The 19,220-nt window shown below is 38.6% G+C and overlaps 1 protein-coding gene across 2 annotated transcripts in view; it reads right to left on the reverse strand.

The window, feature by feature from the left end:
- Positions 1-19,220, reverse strand: part of LOC101155377 (testican-2) — a 29,214-nt gene that overhangs the window by 2,853 nt on the left and 7,141 nt on the right. Inside the window, exons 2-9 of one of the 2 annotated variants that reach the window (XM_004077111.4) lie at positions 12,771-12,779; positions 12,259-12,304; positions 4,952-5,066; positions 4,497-4,602; positions 3,243-3,351; positions 3,020-3,142; positions 1,793-2,011; positions 1,059-1,121 (exon numbers count right to left, since the gene is read on the reverse strand). In XM_004077111.4, the coding sequence (XP_004077159.1) occupies positions 1,059-1,121; positions 1,793-2,011; positions 3,020-3,142; positions 3,243-3,351; positions 4,497-4,602; positions 4,952-5,066; positions 12,259-12,304; positions 12,771-12,779 (790 nt within the window). The remainder of the gene's footprint in view (positions 1-1,058; positions 1,122-1,792; positions 2,012-3,019; positions 3,143-3,242; positions 3,352-4,496; positions 4,603-4,951; positions 5,067-12,258; positions 12,305-12,770; positions 12,780-19,220) is intronic. The other variant, XM_004077112.4, reaches the window with a different exon arrangement.

Raw genomic sequence — 19,220 nt, forward strand, 5'->3', positions numbered from 1 at the left:
AGCAGAATATAGCATACAAGCAAAATCAACCAATAAATTGTGAAGTTCAAATCCTACTTGATAAAATTATAAATTGAGCCCTAGTGGCTTGTTTTCTAAACATAGTTAACATATGGATCCATACAAGTTCTGGATTTGAAGGAATAAGATCACAGCATTTATAACCTTATTCTGTAGAGAAGATGTAACATTGCAGCACAATTATAGACTAGCATTCCAAACAGCAAGTAGCCAAAATGTACTTTTATTGAGAAATAAACAGCTATTACTCAGTCAATATATTTGTCAAATTAACCATTCTTGCTCTGCAACCTCTTTTTTTTAACATGTTTTTGCTAATCCTAACTCATTTTCATTATATATTTTCTGTTGTTATTCAATTTATGAACTGACCAATCAGATTCCTCAATAAAGGTATGTGGTCTCACGTTGAAAGTTTGAAACGTTTCATTGACAGATTTCCCTGAGCCTGTGTTCAAGAAGTAGGGGTGTGGTCTTCCAACAAGCTCACTCCTGATTGGAGAGAGTTGACTTGGACTGGTCACTGCTTACTGACGCCGTCTGGTTCCAACATGACAAAGTCTGTCTTGTTAAATAATGGCAACTGAATTGACCTATTTTCCTTAGAGCCAGAAGTAAATCATTTTCTATGGGTGATGTCACACTTGCTTGGTCCTGTTCTCTTATACATCAAAGAGGAAAACAAAACAAATATATTAGGTTTTTTGGGGGGTTAAAATAATATCTAAGCTGTCACTTGCATTTATTGTAGATAAAGCTGAGTGTGTTAGAAGGTTAAAATACTGTGTAGAGAAGAGAAGGATGAGACTAAGAGTGAACAACTATCCAATCTTTCATGGGAACATCTGAGAGTCTCTTAGTGACAGCCACCCCCCACCCCCCATCCCACTATTTTCTGTTCTGTGTCCTTGGACAGTATTGACTCAGAGCACAGTCATGCAGCCAAATCTGCAGTGGGAACGGACACTCGTGCCCACATTCTCATGACATGTGGAAAAAACAAAACCATGGTTACAATTTATAAAATGAATACTTACCAAACTTTCTCTTTCCACCATCCAAGACCTGGATCCTCTCCAGTTCAGCCAGGCACGGTGGTTCTTTAAAAAAAAAAAAAAAAAGTTTGCAAATTGTCAACATAATCAAAGATTGTTGTAATCTATCTTTTTTTTGTTTTTAAATTTGATGTATTTTTGTCAGAAAAAAAGTGCATTTAAATATCTCACACTATTTATTCAATATTTTCAGTCTAAGTTTTAACATACTTTCTGGAATGCTCTGGATCTCGAGGTCAATTTTATATTCAAATGAAGATGTGTAAATAAAAATAATACAAGATGGCAAAAAACAGTAAAGCAAGCACTTCAGATCAGCAGGAATTTGGCAGTTTAGTGCAAATCATTGCATTAAGGTCCAGAATCCTCTGGAGGCATTTCATCACAGCAATGCCGTCTTTGCTTGGTTTGAGTGAATAACAAGAGATGTTGTCGATTTGTTTCGCTGTGGAAAAAGGCCTGGGGTTTATCTCAGGCGGAGAATCTGGCCGGCAGATATCACAAGGATGTTTTCTATGCATATGAATGACCACTTCACCACATCAAATGACAGGAGGCTGAATAGAAAGATAAATGATTGACTAGAACGGACACGGGAAGCCCAGAGGACCTGGAAATTTAAGTGCCCCCCCTCAAAAAGGAAAAAAAAAGAAAGAAAAAGAAAACATCTGTTGGAACATGAGAATATGTCGATGCAACCCTCACACTACACCCACTTTCTCGCCAGAAGCAGAGGCACCATTCCGCTGTGGAGACCTTGCCATCCCTGTACGAGTCGCAGGAGTTGAAAAAGGGCCGAATGCAGATCTCATACTTGTCCAGGTTGATGGCAGCCAGCTCGGCCTGATCCAAATACAGGTCATTATTCGTGTCCAGCTTGGAGAACATCCAGCCTATGGAGTCCTTACAGCTGGCCACCAGGCTCCTGTCCAGCACTGCCAAGACAAACACAATAAGCATCAACATCAGGAGGTAGCCGCACAAATGAAAATTAAAATCATGCCTGAGTTAGCATGCTGGAAAATATCAGAGGGAATTTATTTACTGAATACGCAGCTGACTTTTTAGAGCAAAAAAGCATCTTATCATCACTTAAAAATATGAATAAAAAAACTCTAACAAATTGTGTTTTAATTAAAATATTGGGAACTTGATTCTGCTTTTCAAAACTTCAGAAGGTTTATTTAGGTTTTGTATGTTTCCAAAATGTTCATCCAAAAATATTTTAATGTTAACTTGAAGTCTTTATGAAGAATTCTTTTAAACTTGATTTGAAAAAAAGTCTAATTGTTTCTTTGAATGTCAGAGATTGCAAAAAAATAAAAAAACTTTTTGTTTTTTAATTTTAGGTTAAACTAAAAGACAGTTTAAGTTTTAAGGGACAATAACTTACGCATTTCCTGTAAGAAAATCTCTGTCTTGAGAACAAATAATGAATAAAATAATAAGCACAGTAAATAAATAAAGCAAATGTTTCCTTTTAATAAATACCTGAAACATGATATATTTTATACCAGTGTAATTTAACTATGCATTTGATATAGATGCATAGTGGTTTGGTAATACTGTTCCGGGACTTCATCCATTTGATTGAAATTTTTCTTTATATTGCTATTCAGCCTTTTTATTTAATTTGTTCTTTTATTTTCCCAATCACGTTTAACTTTGAAAAGGAATAAAAAGTTAAGAGAATAAGCAATGATTCAATTAGGAGCAAAGAAGCAGTGGTGAGTTCTCCATAAAGTACTTTATAGGGCTGCATATCTACCCATGCATCCATAATCTGCTAATATTCTTATGTAATCTGCACAGATAAGGACAAATAAAGCATTAAAGGTCTAAACAGAGGACTTTGAATTATTTTTTCTTTGCAGAAGCAGCAGAAGCATTTTTAAAAATCTTGTCTATTAGACCTTAAAACACAGCCCAGGATGAATCCTAACCTGATGTGGTGCTGGATCTGGCCCCAGCCTTACTGTTATTCTGCTTAGCATTGCTCTGCAGAAGCTGGAACCAATCCCTCAGACGCTCGCCGAGATCAGACAGATCCTGTCCAGTGCAGCCCTCTGTGTAAACCAGTGTTACAGCTGTTGCAACAATTTGTTCCATTGCAGTTATTTGTATGGATTGTGCAAGTGAGAGGAAAAAAGAGGAATCAGATCTAACCATGTTTGCCTTCCTTGGACGTAGGAGCAGCCGTTGGACAAGGACACAGACCTGAACACTTCAGGGTGAGGTCCTTCCCTGTAAGGCACGCCTGCTGCTCCAGCTTGCACTGAAACGCACACACAAAAACCCACCGGCATCCCCGACAAGGGGACACAAAGGTGAGGTGAAATGAGTTATTGCCCAAACACAGATCAAATATTCATGAGGCAACTGGAAGGCTTGATTCAAATCTGAGACGTATTTTAAAACGCATCTACCAAACCTTTGCTCACAAACAAGGTCAGGAACAGAAATCCAAAAGATGAAGCATTAATCAATAAACACATAGGACTCTGTCACCACAAGCCACCAATTGGTCCCTCTGAGGTCACATATCACAGCTCTTTGTCTCCATTTTTCCCTTGGGAGTCTCCACACACCATTAAGCCCAGAGTAAGAAAAGTGTCCCTGCAGTATGCATGCAATTTTTGTCACAATACTTATTTTAAAAATCTATTTATGTTTTCTTACTTTAAATATAAATTGTTATTTAATCAGTTTATGTGATGCTGAATCAACAAAAATATTTACATAATGTTCACAGCATTACCACTGAGGCTGATGTCAATCAATTTCAATACTGTAAAATAATCATCCGCTTCTGTACCTGTTTACAGTTATAGTTTGACAGAGCGTAAAAAAACAAAAAAAAAGCCAGACAATCAGAATGGATTACATAAAATGTAAGTTAAAAAAGCAACTGCACAAATAAATGTCACTTTTCTAGGCAGGAGTTACCTCAGATGATAAAAAATAGGAATAATGTTTGTTGTCAGATAAGTTAAATTGCTTCAGGTTGCAGTTGGGAAAATGGGACTTCAGGTACAAGCCAAGTTTTAAAGGATCATGACACTGTTGAAAGGAAAAAAAGGTATTTTTGATGCAGAGGCATGTCTGGAAATGTTATTTTTACTGTTTTTATGCCATAAATGCAGCACATTTCATGGGAGGTCTGCTGCTGTCTCAGTAAAAAAGACCAAAACTCTACATGACTTATGAATGCGTGCTTATGCTTCACTGCAGTCTAGAACAGTCTGCTTCTAAAAAAGGTTTGATGCATCAGGAAAAGGAAAATCGGACAAAAATGACCCAAAAATAAGCGTGGAAGCATTTGCAGTTTCTTCCTGCAAAACTGCAACACTTTGTATCCAGTTCTAAATGTATTGCTTCTTTTACATAAGGATTTTTACAGATTTACTTGTGTTGCTATACCTTTGAAGCATAGTTGTGACCGTCTGATCCGCACACAGGCCCGGTGGAGGAGATGGGACAGGGCTGACAGTTTCCATCAGGAGAGCGGAGGGCAGGCTGCTTCAGTCTGTGAGACAGCAGAGACGCAAACCCTTCAGCTCACTTTGTCCAGCTGGGACAGCCACTGCAGTGGTAACTCAGACGCAGCAGGTTCAACCTAAGCATGGGAGCATGACGCAAACAGCCTCCTCCATGCTGTCTGAATGTATTAGCTTATCATTAAACAGCGGGAAGTTGAATTGCACCGATGCACAAAAAAGGTTTTTCTATTCCCAGACTGGCTTGGAGCAAAACACATCCATGCACCGCCTGTAAACTACATGAGTTGACCGGGTGAGTCTACATGAGGAGCATTTCTTTTTATCTGTGTGTTTGAGGAGTTAGTCAGTTCTTGCTCATGGGCCACAAACACTCACCTGTGTTCAAGCTTCTTACGATTGACACACACAGCTCTCTGGTAGCCCTGGGCAATACACACCTTGTGTCGGCTGCACTTAACCTTTTGACAAGGGTCCTTGGTGGTGTCTACATCTGGGAGAAAAAACTAAATTAGTCCACATTGCAGAATCCCAACTGGTTCCATTTTTTCTTAGCGCATTGGTCAGTTTTGATTTACCCTCTGCTTGTGTGTATGTCGCTTCTTGAAGCATTATTTGATCAATAAAGGAGAAAAAAATATTTGAATGGGACTTTAAATAAAAAACAAAAAACAGAATGAAGCATAATGGGTTAGTTTTTGGTGTTTTGTATGTGACTAAACATCTTTGGGATAATTAGCAGCTTCAGCGTATGTGTTTGGAGTGTAACTTGCAGCTGAGATGCACTGACACGCAGAGCGGTTGAGGAAAGACACACCAAGTGCAAACAGATGCTGCACATGAGCTACCTCTTATATTTGGGATATTTTCACCAACATCTGGATGATTTTCTTCATCCGTAATTTCTTGGGTAAGCATGCAGCAAAGAAAACACGCCAATAGTAATGTAATATAAACATCTTGATTATCAAAAATTTTAAAAACTTAATTCCAAACTTGATTCTAAACACTCTACAAACATTGTATCATTGAAGCAGTCTTCATGAAAACAAGTTCTTTTGTGTGATTAAACTGGGTTGAAAATACAAAATCCGTATGTCTGTAAAGTCTAAAACCTAGGGGTAGGCAAAGTTTTTGACTCGTGGGCCTCAAAGGGAAATTTGACAGAAGGGCCAAACCAAAGGGCTGATGCATGCTGTGGAGGGTTGTGGTAATCCAGATCATTAGAAAAAGAAAATATGGAATCTGGATGAAAACATGCTTTAATTTTGAATGAAAAGTGATATATATATTTTAAAGCTAAACACTTTTTAGTTTTTATTTTAAAGCTGACTTTGATTCTCATTTTAGTGTCAAATGATGCAAATAATGCTAACTTAGTGAAATGCTGCATTCATGTGGTATTGGAATGATTGGAAAAATGCCTATCTGACTTGAAAAACGTCAGAAAAATAACAAATCTTCCAACATCACATGAATGCAAAATAACTTATACCTGCATCTAAGCAAAGGTCAATTTATTTGTAGACAGCAGAATTACAAGACAAACATTAATCAGGATTATGAATTTATTCCATCTTGGTAGACCAGATTAAATAGTTTAAATGGTCACATTTAGTCAAATTGCACTTTACGTACTATGTAATTCATTGATAAACTTGATTCCAAATGTGCTCTAAGTTGCAGATGCTTTCTCTACTTTTTAAAAATTGCAAATTTCTCATAACAAATTCATCATCTAATTCATCTTTCTATTCACCAAGACACATTATAGATCAATTTCTGCATCAGAGAGTATCTCAATAGTTTGAACACATTTTTACAACAATACATCATCATCTAATGAGAGCCATTTTTACAGTCAACAAAAACCATAGAAAAAGTGATTTCAACATTTGATTTAGTACAGTGTCAGCACTGAAGGATGCTGTTGAGTTTTGACAGAAGATGAAAACAGGGGAGCAGAAAACAGCAGCAGCAACTTATGTCCACATCATGAGAGGCCTAAAGTGAGCTCTTATTGCCGTAAATCACCTCCTATTGTTCTGCTCTCACACAGCAGTGCAATAAGAGAGAACAGCTCTTATTGTTTTGCTGTTGTGAGAACAGTGCCGACATCCCTCAACGATGCAACTGGTCACACTAATACTGATCCGATCTCAGCAGCTAATATGAAAGCTGGAGATATTTTGATCAAAATATGTAAACTGTTTGGTTTGAATTGGCCTTTGCCACACTAACCAACTGCTGAGAAAAATAACCTTTGCATCAATTGTTGGGTATGAAGTCTGTTTTTTCACAAGATTTGTTTAACGTAATAAACTCTATTTTAGCTGACTTGTTTAGACAAATGCCTCCAATAATCTAGGTTAAATCCAGGATTGCTCCCTCACTCTGCCTCATCCATCATACTCTCTTGTGGCGGCTAACCCCTGCGTCGGCCCTTCACACACACTCATATGTCACAGCTGTCTGGTCTGAGCACAACTGCTGGAGTTTCCTTTGGATGTCGCCTTCATTCTCGTCACTGTTGCAGACTTTTTATTCGCCTACTCTATCCATCAGCACATGGCTCAACTGCAGGTTTTTGTCCGTGTGACAGAGCTGCTTATAAATCATGCTTTCATTCAGCTCTTGCTCTTACGGCATCCTGCTTTATGGCGCTATAATCGTTAAGCAGGCGGGCTTAGCATCCCATATCTTGTCTTTTTTTTTCAGCTGATGAATACATTAATGTTGCAGATTTCACAGGATTAGTGAAGCAAACTGCCAGATATCTGGTTTAAGGGGGCAAATCCAAAACAATAGAGTACTTTCAGGGTCAGGGGCCTGCAACTGACTGCCTCTGCTGCAGAAACGGTTTCTCGGATGCAGGAACGCCCAAATGGAGACTCCTCACCCTTTTAGAATGTCAGCAGTATCCTTGGTTGCCTCATATCTGAACATCGTGTGTAACAAACACCTCTCGTTTTTGTGCTCCTTCTCATTTTTAGCCTCTTTCTTTGGTGCCTTTCTTTTGCCTTCAGGTTAAATATTTGGCTGTTTCCGTCTAATGCACAGAAAAATCAGGGACAAGCACTGCTTAAAGTCTGGAATAATAACTGTTTCTAGAAGGAGGAGACGCAGCAAAGTAGGTAAAGAACAAAAACTATAGCCTGGAATGAATTTAGCTCGCAGCTTTGCCAAAGAAATGAAAAGAAGCAGTGGATAATCCCGCCTCCAAACAGCAAAAAATCCCCCCAAAAACGAGTGTGAAGAAATCTTATCTGTAGAGAATGGCTACAATGCTGGCACAGTGTTGTGTTGTGAGTAGAGAAGCATAAGGTGGCTGCCGGAGCCTCATGTTAACTTAACAAGCTTCCACGGATTAAAGCAGTGCCTGCGATGATGACGTTCCCATAGCAACAGGCTCTCTGTGGTCTGGGAATCATTTCTGGGCTGACTAAGATTTGCAGCTCAATCTGCTGCTTTTGAGAACACTTCTTTTCTTTAAACGAATTCCTCTCTTCAAATGGGAAGAATTTCTTCAGCATTCCTTCGTCTTCCAGAATTGACATCCTCATGGCAAACAAATACCATGTTCTGTATGCTCAACATTTCATAAATATCTTCTCCATAAACTCCCTGCAGCACTGGCCACCTGCTTTCGTTTTTTAAAAAAAAATATTCAAACTCTTTCTCTGGTATTAAACTAATGCCTGCAGCGGTAGACCTCTCCTAATTAGGCCCGCCAGGGCTTCAATTTAATCCAATCCAGATTTGCATGAGGTTTATCCCTGCAAAACCAGGATAACGGATGCAGAGCTCAGGCCACATCCTCATCATCACCCCTCTTATCTTCTATTTATACACTCACTCTTCAAAGTCATCGGAGCTATCTGGACTTCCAGGTAGCAAAGAATTCAGGCTTGTATAGAATGTAACTACTAATATGATCATATGAAAATCTGTAAATCAACAATATAAAATATAATTTAAAATAATAACTACACAAACCCATGAGTGAAGAATTTATCATAGAAGAGAATAGAAAAAAAACGTTATTGATCCCACAATGGGGAGATTAATGCACAGGATCTCTAAAACATGACACAAAAATTGTTTGAATTAAAATGTTTTTAATGATCAAATATGACACAAATTAATAATTAGGGTGGAAAAACACCCACTTTGGAGAGTGAAATGCTGAACAAATTTGCAAAAAGAAGTGACAAGAGAAGCTACACCTATGCCAGATCTTACACAGTCGTGGTGCAGAGGTAGAGCGGTTGACCCCCCTGATTGGAAGACTGCAGATTCTGTTACCGCCCTTCCTGCCCATGTGTCAAAGTGTCTTTGGGCAAGATACATTGCTCCTGGTGGTTACAGGTTGGCGCCAGTGTAAGGCAGCAGAACTGCCATCAGTGTGTAAATGTGGGCAAATGGGACTGTGACTGTAAAGCACATTGGGCCTTCTAAGAAGGTACTACTACTAACTATAAATGCCATTAACCATTTAGTTAATGGAGGCTGACCACCATTGCATAATTGAATGCCGCAGAAACAACAAAAACATTTGTACAAACAAACTATTAAGAGTGCAGCAGTTTAACAACAGAGGCAGCAGATCTGCTGAATCCCCTTAAGCTGGGAATCCAGTACTTTGGTGGTAGCAACCCAACCAACAATATCAATGAACAGCCTCAAGAGGCTTTAAACCCTAAACCTCAGCGTGTCCTCCTATCTCCTGGCTGTCTGCCATTGATCTGGAAGCAGAGATTTCACTAGAAATCTTTACCCACCATTCACCTGGCTTTTCTGGCTGCCTTGGAGATGTACACACAATGTACACAACTGAGCGCAGAAGGTGCAGGCCTTTTGAGAGCATTGTGACGGAGGCCGTGCATGGACACTCATTTTCACTTACAAGTCCAAATTACAAGTGTTTGCCTGCAGTGTTTGCTGTCTTAAGAGCTTGCTGATTCAATCAGCAGCCAGATTGATGAATCGACTACAGAAATCAACTGCAAATTACCTTGACCTCTCCCTCACTTCGCACAGACTGACTTAAGTGGAGTCAGCCATTACACCGCCTGAATGCAAATTTAGATCGCGTGTTGTTGTTGGCGTTGACTCCCTAACACTGTGTTAGAAGTGTTGACAGTTCTAAAGCCCTGTCTGCCTCTGCACAGCACTGCAGCGGTGTGGGCTGCCTGGCTGAGAAATGAAGCCTGCAGGCTCCGAGCTGTGGAATAAAGACATCACACTGATTTAGTGGTGTCTCAGAGGGACAAATCTTCTCTTTTTACCTCCTCTGCTTCATTAGGCCACTCATAGAGGCTGGGAGATCAATGATAGCAGATAGAACGTTCATGTTGAAAGGAAGGAAGGAGAAAAAGACAGATTAAAGGCTTTAAACTCAATCAAATGAAAGCACTGATTACTTTTCTCACACATCAACAGAAACTTTTATTGATAATGATTAGGTTTCATGCAAAGCTTCAGAATACTTGGTCGATCTCCAATACTGGAAAGGAAAAATCCATATTTGGTGATTCAGCAAATCAATGGTTGTGTCTAATAAGAGTGTTTGTCAATAGCCATTACTTGATTAAAAAAGGGTAAATAATTGTAGAAAACAATTAAAATAAAGATTCTTGATAAAAAAAATTGTTTTTGCTTTTTTACTTATTAAAAAGAAATGTGCCAATGGGAAAGAATGTTTGACTTAGCTCTGAGGAGCCTGTTTTTGCAATGTAATAAAAAAAACAGTAAAACAGACCTCTTTTTACCATTTTTTTTCTATGAAAATAAGGATTTATTCATCCACTGTTAAGGTCAGGTTTTGCATAACAGAAAACTATCAATGTTAGATAACTTTAAAATGAGGAAACTTGCTTTGAAACCAGCAGTTTTGAATTTGAAAAGCTCTTTGTTACTCTTTGCTACACTAAAATTTGCAGTCAAAAAGTCTCAAATTAAAATTGCTGTACTCCTTCTGAGAAATCCTTAAAGGCAAAAATCAAAACCTTTAAGCATATATTTTTGCAGAAAGCAATTCTGCCCACAAAGTTTATCATGTTAATTTGCAAACTGTTGAATTCTTTGTACATTGGCTGTGGTGGTTTCACAGTTCACATAAGTTTTTTTTTTGACATGTAATAGTTTACATTATGACACTCAGTTACTATATCAGACTGATTGCTTACGTTTCAACAGTTCAGGCAGGCCAACACTGTTCTTACAGGTAAACTATTAAGCAATGGGAGCAAGGAACATCTCAAATCTGTTGAGATTTAAATGGCATTAGCTTTTTCAGAAAGGTAGCCCCCCACCAGCTAAATGAATCTTGGCATGGGGCTACAGTAAAGTGAGTCGATTAACGCTAAATCAAAGCGTTTAAGCTCTCCTTTTCTCATGCTTTTACCCTTTCATTGTAAACCATAATTTGTCCTTCATTAAGCCTTTTGAAATTGCACTAATGTACTTTGCCACTCGGCAGACTTAATTTAAGCAGCAAATCAAGCCACAATAGTTGAGGACATGTCTCATGACTTCATCTGGCACAGACACAATTAAAGCTGCAGTCGCAGCAGGAGTGGAGGTGGAGACCTCAGCAGCTCCAGCTCGACTGGAGACGGAGGGGAAAAGGGACGAAGCAGAGGGTTAAGACAAATGTTTAGCTCCTCCTGGGGGCAAGAAAATCGAATCCACTCTAGCAATAAAAACAATCAACCTGTTTGTTGGCAACAGAGTGAAAAGCTGCCAGAAAAAAGAAGCACAAACCACACCCAGTCCTGCCTGATGGTTTTACTCACAACTTAGAATCTGACTCTGCATTGTAGGTAAAGGCCATGTCTGTCATACAGCCACTGCGTACATTTTGCGCATATCGGACGAATGAAAATTAGTCGTACATGAATATAACTGGAAAAAGTGAGACAAAAGTTCTGGTCTATATGTGACATTTTCACAGATGTATCACAAATGTACTACATTAAATGAAGGAAGAAGTCCAATAAACCAGGCAAAGAACACAAATCAACTTAAAAGCCAAATCTGGCCCAAAATTTGTGCGTCAATTATGTAATTTGAACACGGTATGTGTGCCGTATACGCAAAATAAAAGTTATACATCTGTGGTACATGCGTGAAAAGTTTGTTAGACATACGAGGACATACGTGAAAAAAACCACAAATTCGAGTATGCATTTTGCAAAAATCACGTGCAACTGCGTAAGATTTACATAGTAATCGTATATAAACTACGTAAAATACTACATAGAATACTGCGTATTCTCAACACACCAAGAGCTTTGAACAGCTCAAAACTGAATTCACGTAAAGACCCGTCGTCCAAAACCCCCAACGGACATCTGCACACATCGGCAAATGACGAAGGCAATAAACACTTATGAATCATGTAGATCACGAAAGACCGAAATTTCATAAGTGGAAAATTGTGCAAAATGTATGTAGTGGCTGTGGGACACGGCCTTTAAATGTGTAGTTCATTGATGTCCAAAATTACCGTACTTCCATAAACCTATTTAGACCCATCCTAGCTTTTAGTCAAAACTCTATTTGAACTCCAGCTTTTCTCCACAGATCTATGAAAAGTGCCCAAAAAAGACAAAGATGCCAAAAAGCACCACTTTATTTAAGAAACCACCTTGAAAAAAAAAATGTGAGTTCAATTGACTTACTGTCATTGGAGCTTTGATTTTCATCCCAGGTCCGAACATAATCATCCTGCAGGGACACAAAGCAAACAGCCTCTTAGCGGCTCCACGCAGGAGCAAGCAGTTTTTTATTGATGGCAGTTCACATAGAATAACATATGGGTATCATTACAGAGGAGATGTAATGCAGTTCAAATGATCACCGCACAGTGACGTGTAATGTGTATGAGTGTGTGATGAGTGAACAACAGCAGGTGCAGACAAATGCGATGCCTTCTTCCCGTCCTGAATGAAAACCAGCAGGAGGTGCACCTTCTCTCTGAACGGTAGACATATTGCAGCAGAGCAGTTCCTTTAAGTGCTCTGCCTTTCTGCCTATTTTATGAGAACATTAATCCTAATTAAAATGAGGGAGTCACAGTTGATGGATGGAAAGATAAAGGCCCACAAAAAGATGAGAAAATGAGTCATAAATGAAGTAGTCATTGGACAAAGGCAGCTGAAGGAGAATTAGACAGAAATAGAAGGGAACTGACCTCGACCTCCTGCCGAAATGAGAGCGGAAAAGAGAAGGAAGAGCTGATATCAGTCAAAGGGAAAAAGTTAAGTCCAAGACATCAAAATGTAAAGTTGCATTTGATCACAAGAAACACATTTTCTTTGGAGAGACAAACACAATTAGAGAAGAATTTGGTAAAACTTGATCAAATTTTAAGCCTCCCTTCATTTCCCATCAGCCCTTTGTTTATACACTTTCTCCCACTAGCTGACAGCCCCTCACTTCCCCAACCTAACATTAGCAGTGCAACAAAATATTGGAGCTATCCAGCCGTACAGGTTTTATTCAAATAAAGAAAGATTCAGAAATGCAGTTTTAATCAAAAATTTCTTTCTGTTCTCCATGATGGAAAAATGCCACAAGAACATGTTAAAAACACTATTTTCATTTAAAATACTCCAAATAAATAAAATAAAATAAAACACCTAACTTTTATTTAATAGACACCATTTAGATATAATTATAAGAGATGAGAGCCTGTTATACTAACTCATTTCAAGTTACCTGTTGGCCAACATTCTCGTTATCGATGACTTCCTCGTCGCTGCAAACATTTACTGTTTTGGAAGTGAGAGTCAAGCGGCGCCCTGGAAGGCGATAAATCCTCACCGGGCGAGTAAAATAAAATAGTCACACATGAAAGCCAGGACATTCATCTCTGACCCGTGTGCTTTTATCCCACAGAAGTAAATATTGCCACTAGAGGCGGGGGTCTCCACTTTATCGCTTTCTTGCTGCAGTGCCAAGTTCAGCTATGAGCAGAGAATGCACTCCTATCAGGTTGGAATGATTGCCTGTTAGGAACTTCAACCTTGTTGTGCCTGATGGAGTCATGTATTAGCTGGGTAAGACCTCAAAGAAATTATGACCAAGCCATTAATCTGATGCCTCCCATGTCTCTTTTATTAATGGCGTGCCTCCTGCATTATTTAGCAACCTTTCTGTATTTGTGCTCCTGCCAGTGTTGATAAGGAAACTGTCCTGCTGAGCTGACAAGACTGGAAATCAATTATTTTTTATAAAAGAGAGGCCGCACAAAATGTATTACAGGGGAATAATGATCAAAAGTGCTTCATGAGCAAGGTGACCATTCAGGGGGAGATTACATCACCGGGATTTGTTCACAGGCTAAAATCCTGGTGATAAGACAGCAGACATTTTTTTAACACGAATATGATTAAAGAAAGTGGGGTGAGAGATAAAAAAAAAAACACTCAGCTGCATCCAGGAGCTCTGTGATCAAACTGATAATATCAGAAGAATTCCTTTCTTTAAAAACAGAGCAGTGAGGCCTTGCCTCTGCAACAGAGCTGGCAGAGTGTTAACCCAAGGTCCGTGAATTCAAAAGATCTCAAACCCTGATATCTGTGATGAGAAAAATCCCAACCTGGATGAAAAAAAACTGCTGTCAGCTCAGGAGGAACTTCACAGTGTCAATGAGATCCCTGAAGAGATTCTGAGAGTTCGGTTGGTTGATAAAAGAAAAAGCAGCCGAGGGACTGAAATGTGTGTGTGGGTGTCTATATCTGACAAGTCATATGTGTGACTGACAGGCGTTTCAGGGTAAATGTCAGCTGTCAGTGACGCCCCATGTTCGCCGTGGTTACCCAGAGGAGTTTGCTCACAGCGACAGCGCAGAGCATCAGTGCCTCATCAGTTACAAAGGACAGTGTAAAAACACTCCTGTGGGGATCTGTCAGGCACGGATGAAGCTTCGCACTCAACCTTTTATTGCAATTGCTGTTAATATTGTCCTTGAGCAGATTCATCAAACACACGATGAACTTTACAGAGCTTCAATGCATTTAAAACAATGAAAAAGACTGCAGCCTCTGAAAGAAAATCCCCTGAGTGTCTGTTTTTTTTTTGTTTCAAACAGCAGGACTGCCTTTTTCTTTAATCAAAAGACAGCAGGTAATTGTTTTCTTGTTTTGAATTTTCCTACAGGAAAAGAAAATGTCTCCTGCATGCAACATTAAGAAAATAATAAATCCTTTATTTACAGAAAAACAGAACGCCACATGGCATTCAGAAAGATACTTTTATGCCTTAGCTTAAACGATCAGACCCACCATTCTAAAGCTATAAAATCTAGTCACGATTGACAGAAATTTGATTCTTGCACTGATATACTTGAAATATTATAGGAAATAACGTAGTTTATTAGAAATTGGTTCAGATCTACAACTCACAGGAAAGCACAAAATGCTTACAGGGTCTTTAGCATATGCTCGTTCTCTCCCACATTCTGTGTTCTCTGTATTTATTTCAGCTGAATTCCTATTCAAAACACAACAAATAGTGTAAAATTTAGCCTGAAATGGCTGCGTGTTATCCAGCAGTCACTGATTTTATGACTGCTGCCTGAGCTCACAACAATCTCCGAATACAGAGGCTGATTTACATGAAAAAGGGTCAGTCAGACAGAAAATTATTCCGTATATGAGGCTCACGGCTGCAGCTCACACTGACTGGCCACAGCAGACAAAGAGGCGTGTTCAGGGACAGGGCAACACTCGGTCATAATACCCAGCAGTTTCAACTACCTGCTTTTCTGAGGGTGTACGCACCAAAACTGGCAACAACTGAGAAAGTGTGGGAGAAGTAGATTTAGACGTTCACTTAAGTCGACGAATGGGATAGTTTTGAAAAGAAAAATTGTTCCGGTTTATTAAAGAAAATAGTTAAAGTGAGATATGAATTATCCTCCTTTTTCTTGTTTAAGAAATGATGGAAAATTCCTTGGAAGAGCAAACTGAGAAATAACAGCATTTGGAGACATTTACAAAAACAGGAAGGGTTAACCCAAACCTCGATTGCCAGCGTCCTCTTGTTCATCCTACTATTCTGCATTTTTCAGAAAAATTATATAAAAGCATGATTACTCTGGACCTGACTTTATGTGGAAAAAATCAGTTGGAGTCTAGATGACCTACTGTTTTGAATAATTTATCTTCATAAAAAGGATTAACATGCGGATGGGATTTTACAATAACCTGATGGATTATCATTGAAAACAAAAGAAAAGCAAGTGGTTATGTGAAGAAGTGCGAGCCAAATCAAATAATGATTTCAGATCTACTCATAAAAAGGGAAAAATAATCAGTGGTATTGGTTCAAAGGAGTTGCACACTTTATTTTAAATAGCCTAATCATTGTCTTCACATTAGAAAAAACTCAGCCTTCTTTGTCTTTAATTGTCTAGCCATATCAGACTGTTCTATATTCAATATATATATTCAAACCCTTATCTGACATGAAATCTACATTTTTTTCTTTAAAAAGTCATGGGGGGTGCAATTGACTCCTTCCACATCCCAAAGAATCACAATTCTCTATTTACTTCAACTATGGTGTGCAAAGGGCACACCTTTCCCTCCACTTCTGAAGGCCTCCTTAAATAGCTTGCCTCATGTTAGGGGACAATTGAACTTCACCATTAAGGAAGTAAAATCTCTTGCACACGTTAGATAACCAAACCAGGAGTCATAATGCACCCCTTAAAAAGAAAAAAAACAACACTTAAATAATTTTCTATTAGTACACATTATGTACAAGTCAAATTGAACAGTCAAGCTAAATTAAATAAACCAACTCACTACACCTCAAAACGTCCTTAAGCATCATCACTGATGTGATTCTGTCAATAAATACAAGGAGGGGATTGTGCTTCTTCCTTTTGCTCCCATGGCAACCAGTGGTTGAACAGGTAATCTTTCTGCACAATTAAGGGAAACCAATATAATAAACTGAAACTTTTCTGTTTAAGCCTGTAGGTATAGTGGATTCTTAGACGGACTAAAACAAAACACAATGAAAACAAGGCTAAATGTTTCTGAGCTTGAAATAAATGCAGGAAGATGGAATGGGGGCAAATTGGTGTAAGCCTTACTCACTGTCACACTTTTATGCCACATTGGCATAAAAACGTGCACAAACAAAAAATAACAGCATTTTAACACCCCTCTGGCTGTTAATTATGTGGCTCATTTTGGGTAAATGTGTGCTTGAAGAGAAAAAGATTTGATTTTGGTGGAAATATTTTTGCGTCGTGCCTTTAAATGAAGCGGCTCTTAGCCCTTGTTGAAACACTGATGTTTTTGTGGTGGTATATCACACACACATATGTTTTTCTCATCTAAGTCGAGAGTCACTTAAGTAAAGTAAGAGCTAGTCAGTCGAGGGGACCTTCAGTGATGAGCAGCTCTGTACTCACGAGGTCAGACTGATGCATTAGAATTTTCCCCCAGACTTTGGCAATGAAAGGGCTGCGTTACTGTTTTACTGCTAAAGGCTGCTTTTATTATTATTATGATTTTTTTACTTATTTCCTGACATCTTTGTCAACATTGGAAAACCACTTCAGAGAGCAGTTAATGAGAGATGAGGGGCACAGAGAGGCAGAGCTTCACACAATTCAGTCAAGACACATCATTTTAATTCTGTGTACGCAGCAAAACATCAACAGAAAACAACAAAAAATAAATGTGGCCCTCTATCGAAGACTCCCGATGCGGATTTTACACAAGATGTAAGACAGAACTCCCTAAATGTAAGGCCTTTAAAATCCTTTCAGCACTAATATAACATCAACTGCTGTAAAAAATAAAAAGTCATGCTGTTCTGAGGTTTTCTGCAGTGCAGCATACGATGCCACATGCAGCATCGTATCACTTCCTCCTACCTAAACGCTTCTGTAAGGTCTCACTTGCTTTTTGTAGGTTTTTGGATTTGCTTTCTCATGTGACATTCTTGAGATGAAAACAAACCTTTAACAATACCTTTTTAAATGTTCTCTTATCTTCAGTGCCCACAAAGCTGCAGGACAAATGAAGCAAGCCTGCTTCTGCTTCTTTTTTTTTAACATGCACACTGCAGGGCTTTGAGCTTGTGCTTCAGTATTCCAGAGTGGAGGCACAGCATAAAAGGTAGTTTAGATCGTGTACAGACCTTGGAGGTATATAAAATGTTAAACAGAGCGTGAACATATTAAAAAAATTCAAACAAGAACAAAATGTTTCCATTCTAAATTACAGGGCAAAATAAAGCTTTAGTGCATCTTAATGACTTGAAGGGAAAAACTCCCTTTCTACTCAGATTAATTACACCTACTTTTCTGTTTTCCTTTAATCCAATCTTTGCTTTGCTCCCAGAGGAATTACTGGATAATTTGATGTTGTTACAAAAAAGCAGTTTTGAACTTCAAAGGAAACACTTTAAATTTGAAATTGCGACTGTAGGTTACGAAACATCCCAGATATAAAACTTTTGTTTCTACAAAGGGTTGGTAAAGGGTGGCAGAGCAAAGATTGGATCTGATCTCAAACTTTTTGTCTTGCAAGAAAAATAATCTTGTCAAGAAAATATTGCCATCCCAATATAATTTCTTAGCTTGGGGACAATGTCCATAGTTTTCTAGATAGTATATATTTTTTGCTACTGCTAAGCCTCAGCTGTTTAAATACGAACAAAAAAGACTTTACGGAATAAAAGGATCCACACAACTTTCAGATATGGAAAAATAATGAAAAGGGTCAGAAAACTGCTGATGTTGTTTTTTTTTCCTACAGTTTGTGACCCAAAACTGAATTGAGTTCTGAAAGTAAGAACTTAAAGATAGCATATTTTCTTGACTTGTCATCATTTTGTATTAAAAAAAAAAGTATAAAATAATTTTTTACTTCTTTTAGGTTGTAATTTTCAAATCCAGGAAGATTTTGATGAGATTATCCTTCCTCAGTCTAGAAAGTTAAAGCCTTGATCTTCTCACATCCTGAACCAGGAATTAACCAGTATTATGAGTGCAAAAAGTTATTTTAGGAAACAAAAAAAGTATTTTAGAATGCAGCACAATCCAAGAGAGGTGTAGAACTTTTAAGAAAAAGCTACCAATGCAAACAAATAAAACATGATAGGATCTGAAAGGAAATCTATCCTGTACCGTGTTGTCAGAGTTGCCCAAATTGAAATCTTCTCCTAAAACTACCCAAGTAACATTGCCAAACAAAGCTCGTTTAAAGTTCTCCTCCTTCAACAAACTTTTTTTGTGTCTAATAAGGAAGAAATTGTTTTTTAGAACAAATAAATCAAACATTCCTATGTTGTTGTTTTGAAGAACATGCAAAGGAGACACAAATCTCTGTCTCTTTCGGCTTTTCCCATCAGGGGTCGCCACAGCGAACAAGTCGCATGGTTAACTTGGCAATGTTGGATGGCCTTCCTGACGCAACCTTCTCAAAGCAACCAGGCTTGGGACCAACACAGAAGCAGAGAAGGGAACAGGGAGCAGCCCGTATTTGAACCCTGGTTTCACGGACAGAAGGCGCCGCAAACCAGCACGAGCTAAACCGGCTCCCTCCCGCAAAAGAGACACAAATGAAAGGGGTAAAAATTCACACTTAAAAAAACTACAGCTCAGAGGAGAATG

This window comes from Oryzias latipes, chromosome 15, assembly GCF_002234675.1.
Source record: "Oryzias latipes chromosome 15, ASM223467v1".
Taxonomy (NCBI): Eukaryota; Metazoa; Chordata; class Actinopteri; order Beloniformes; family Adrianichthyidae; genus Oryzias; species Oryzias latipes.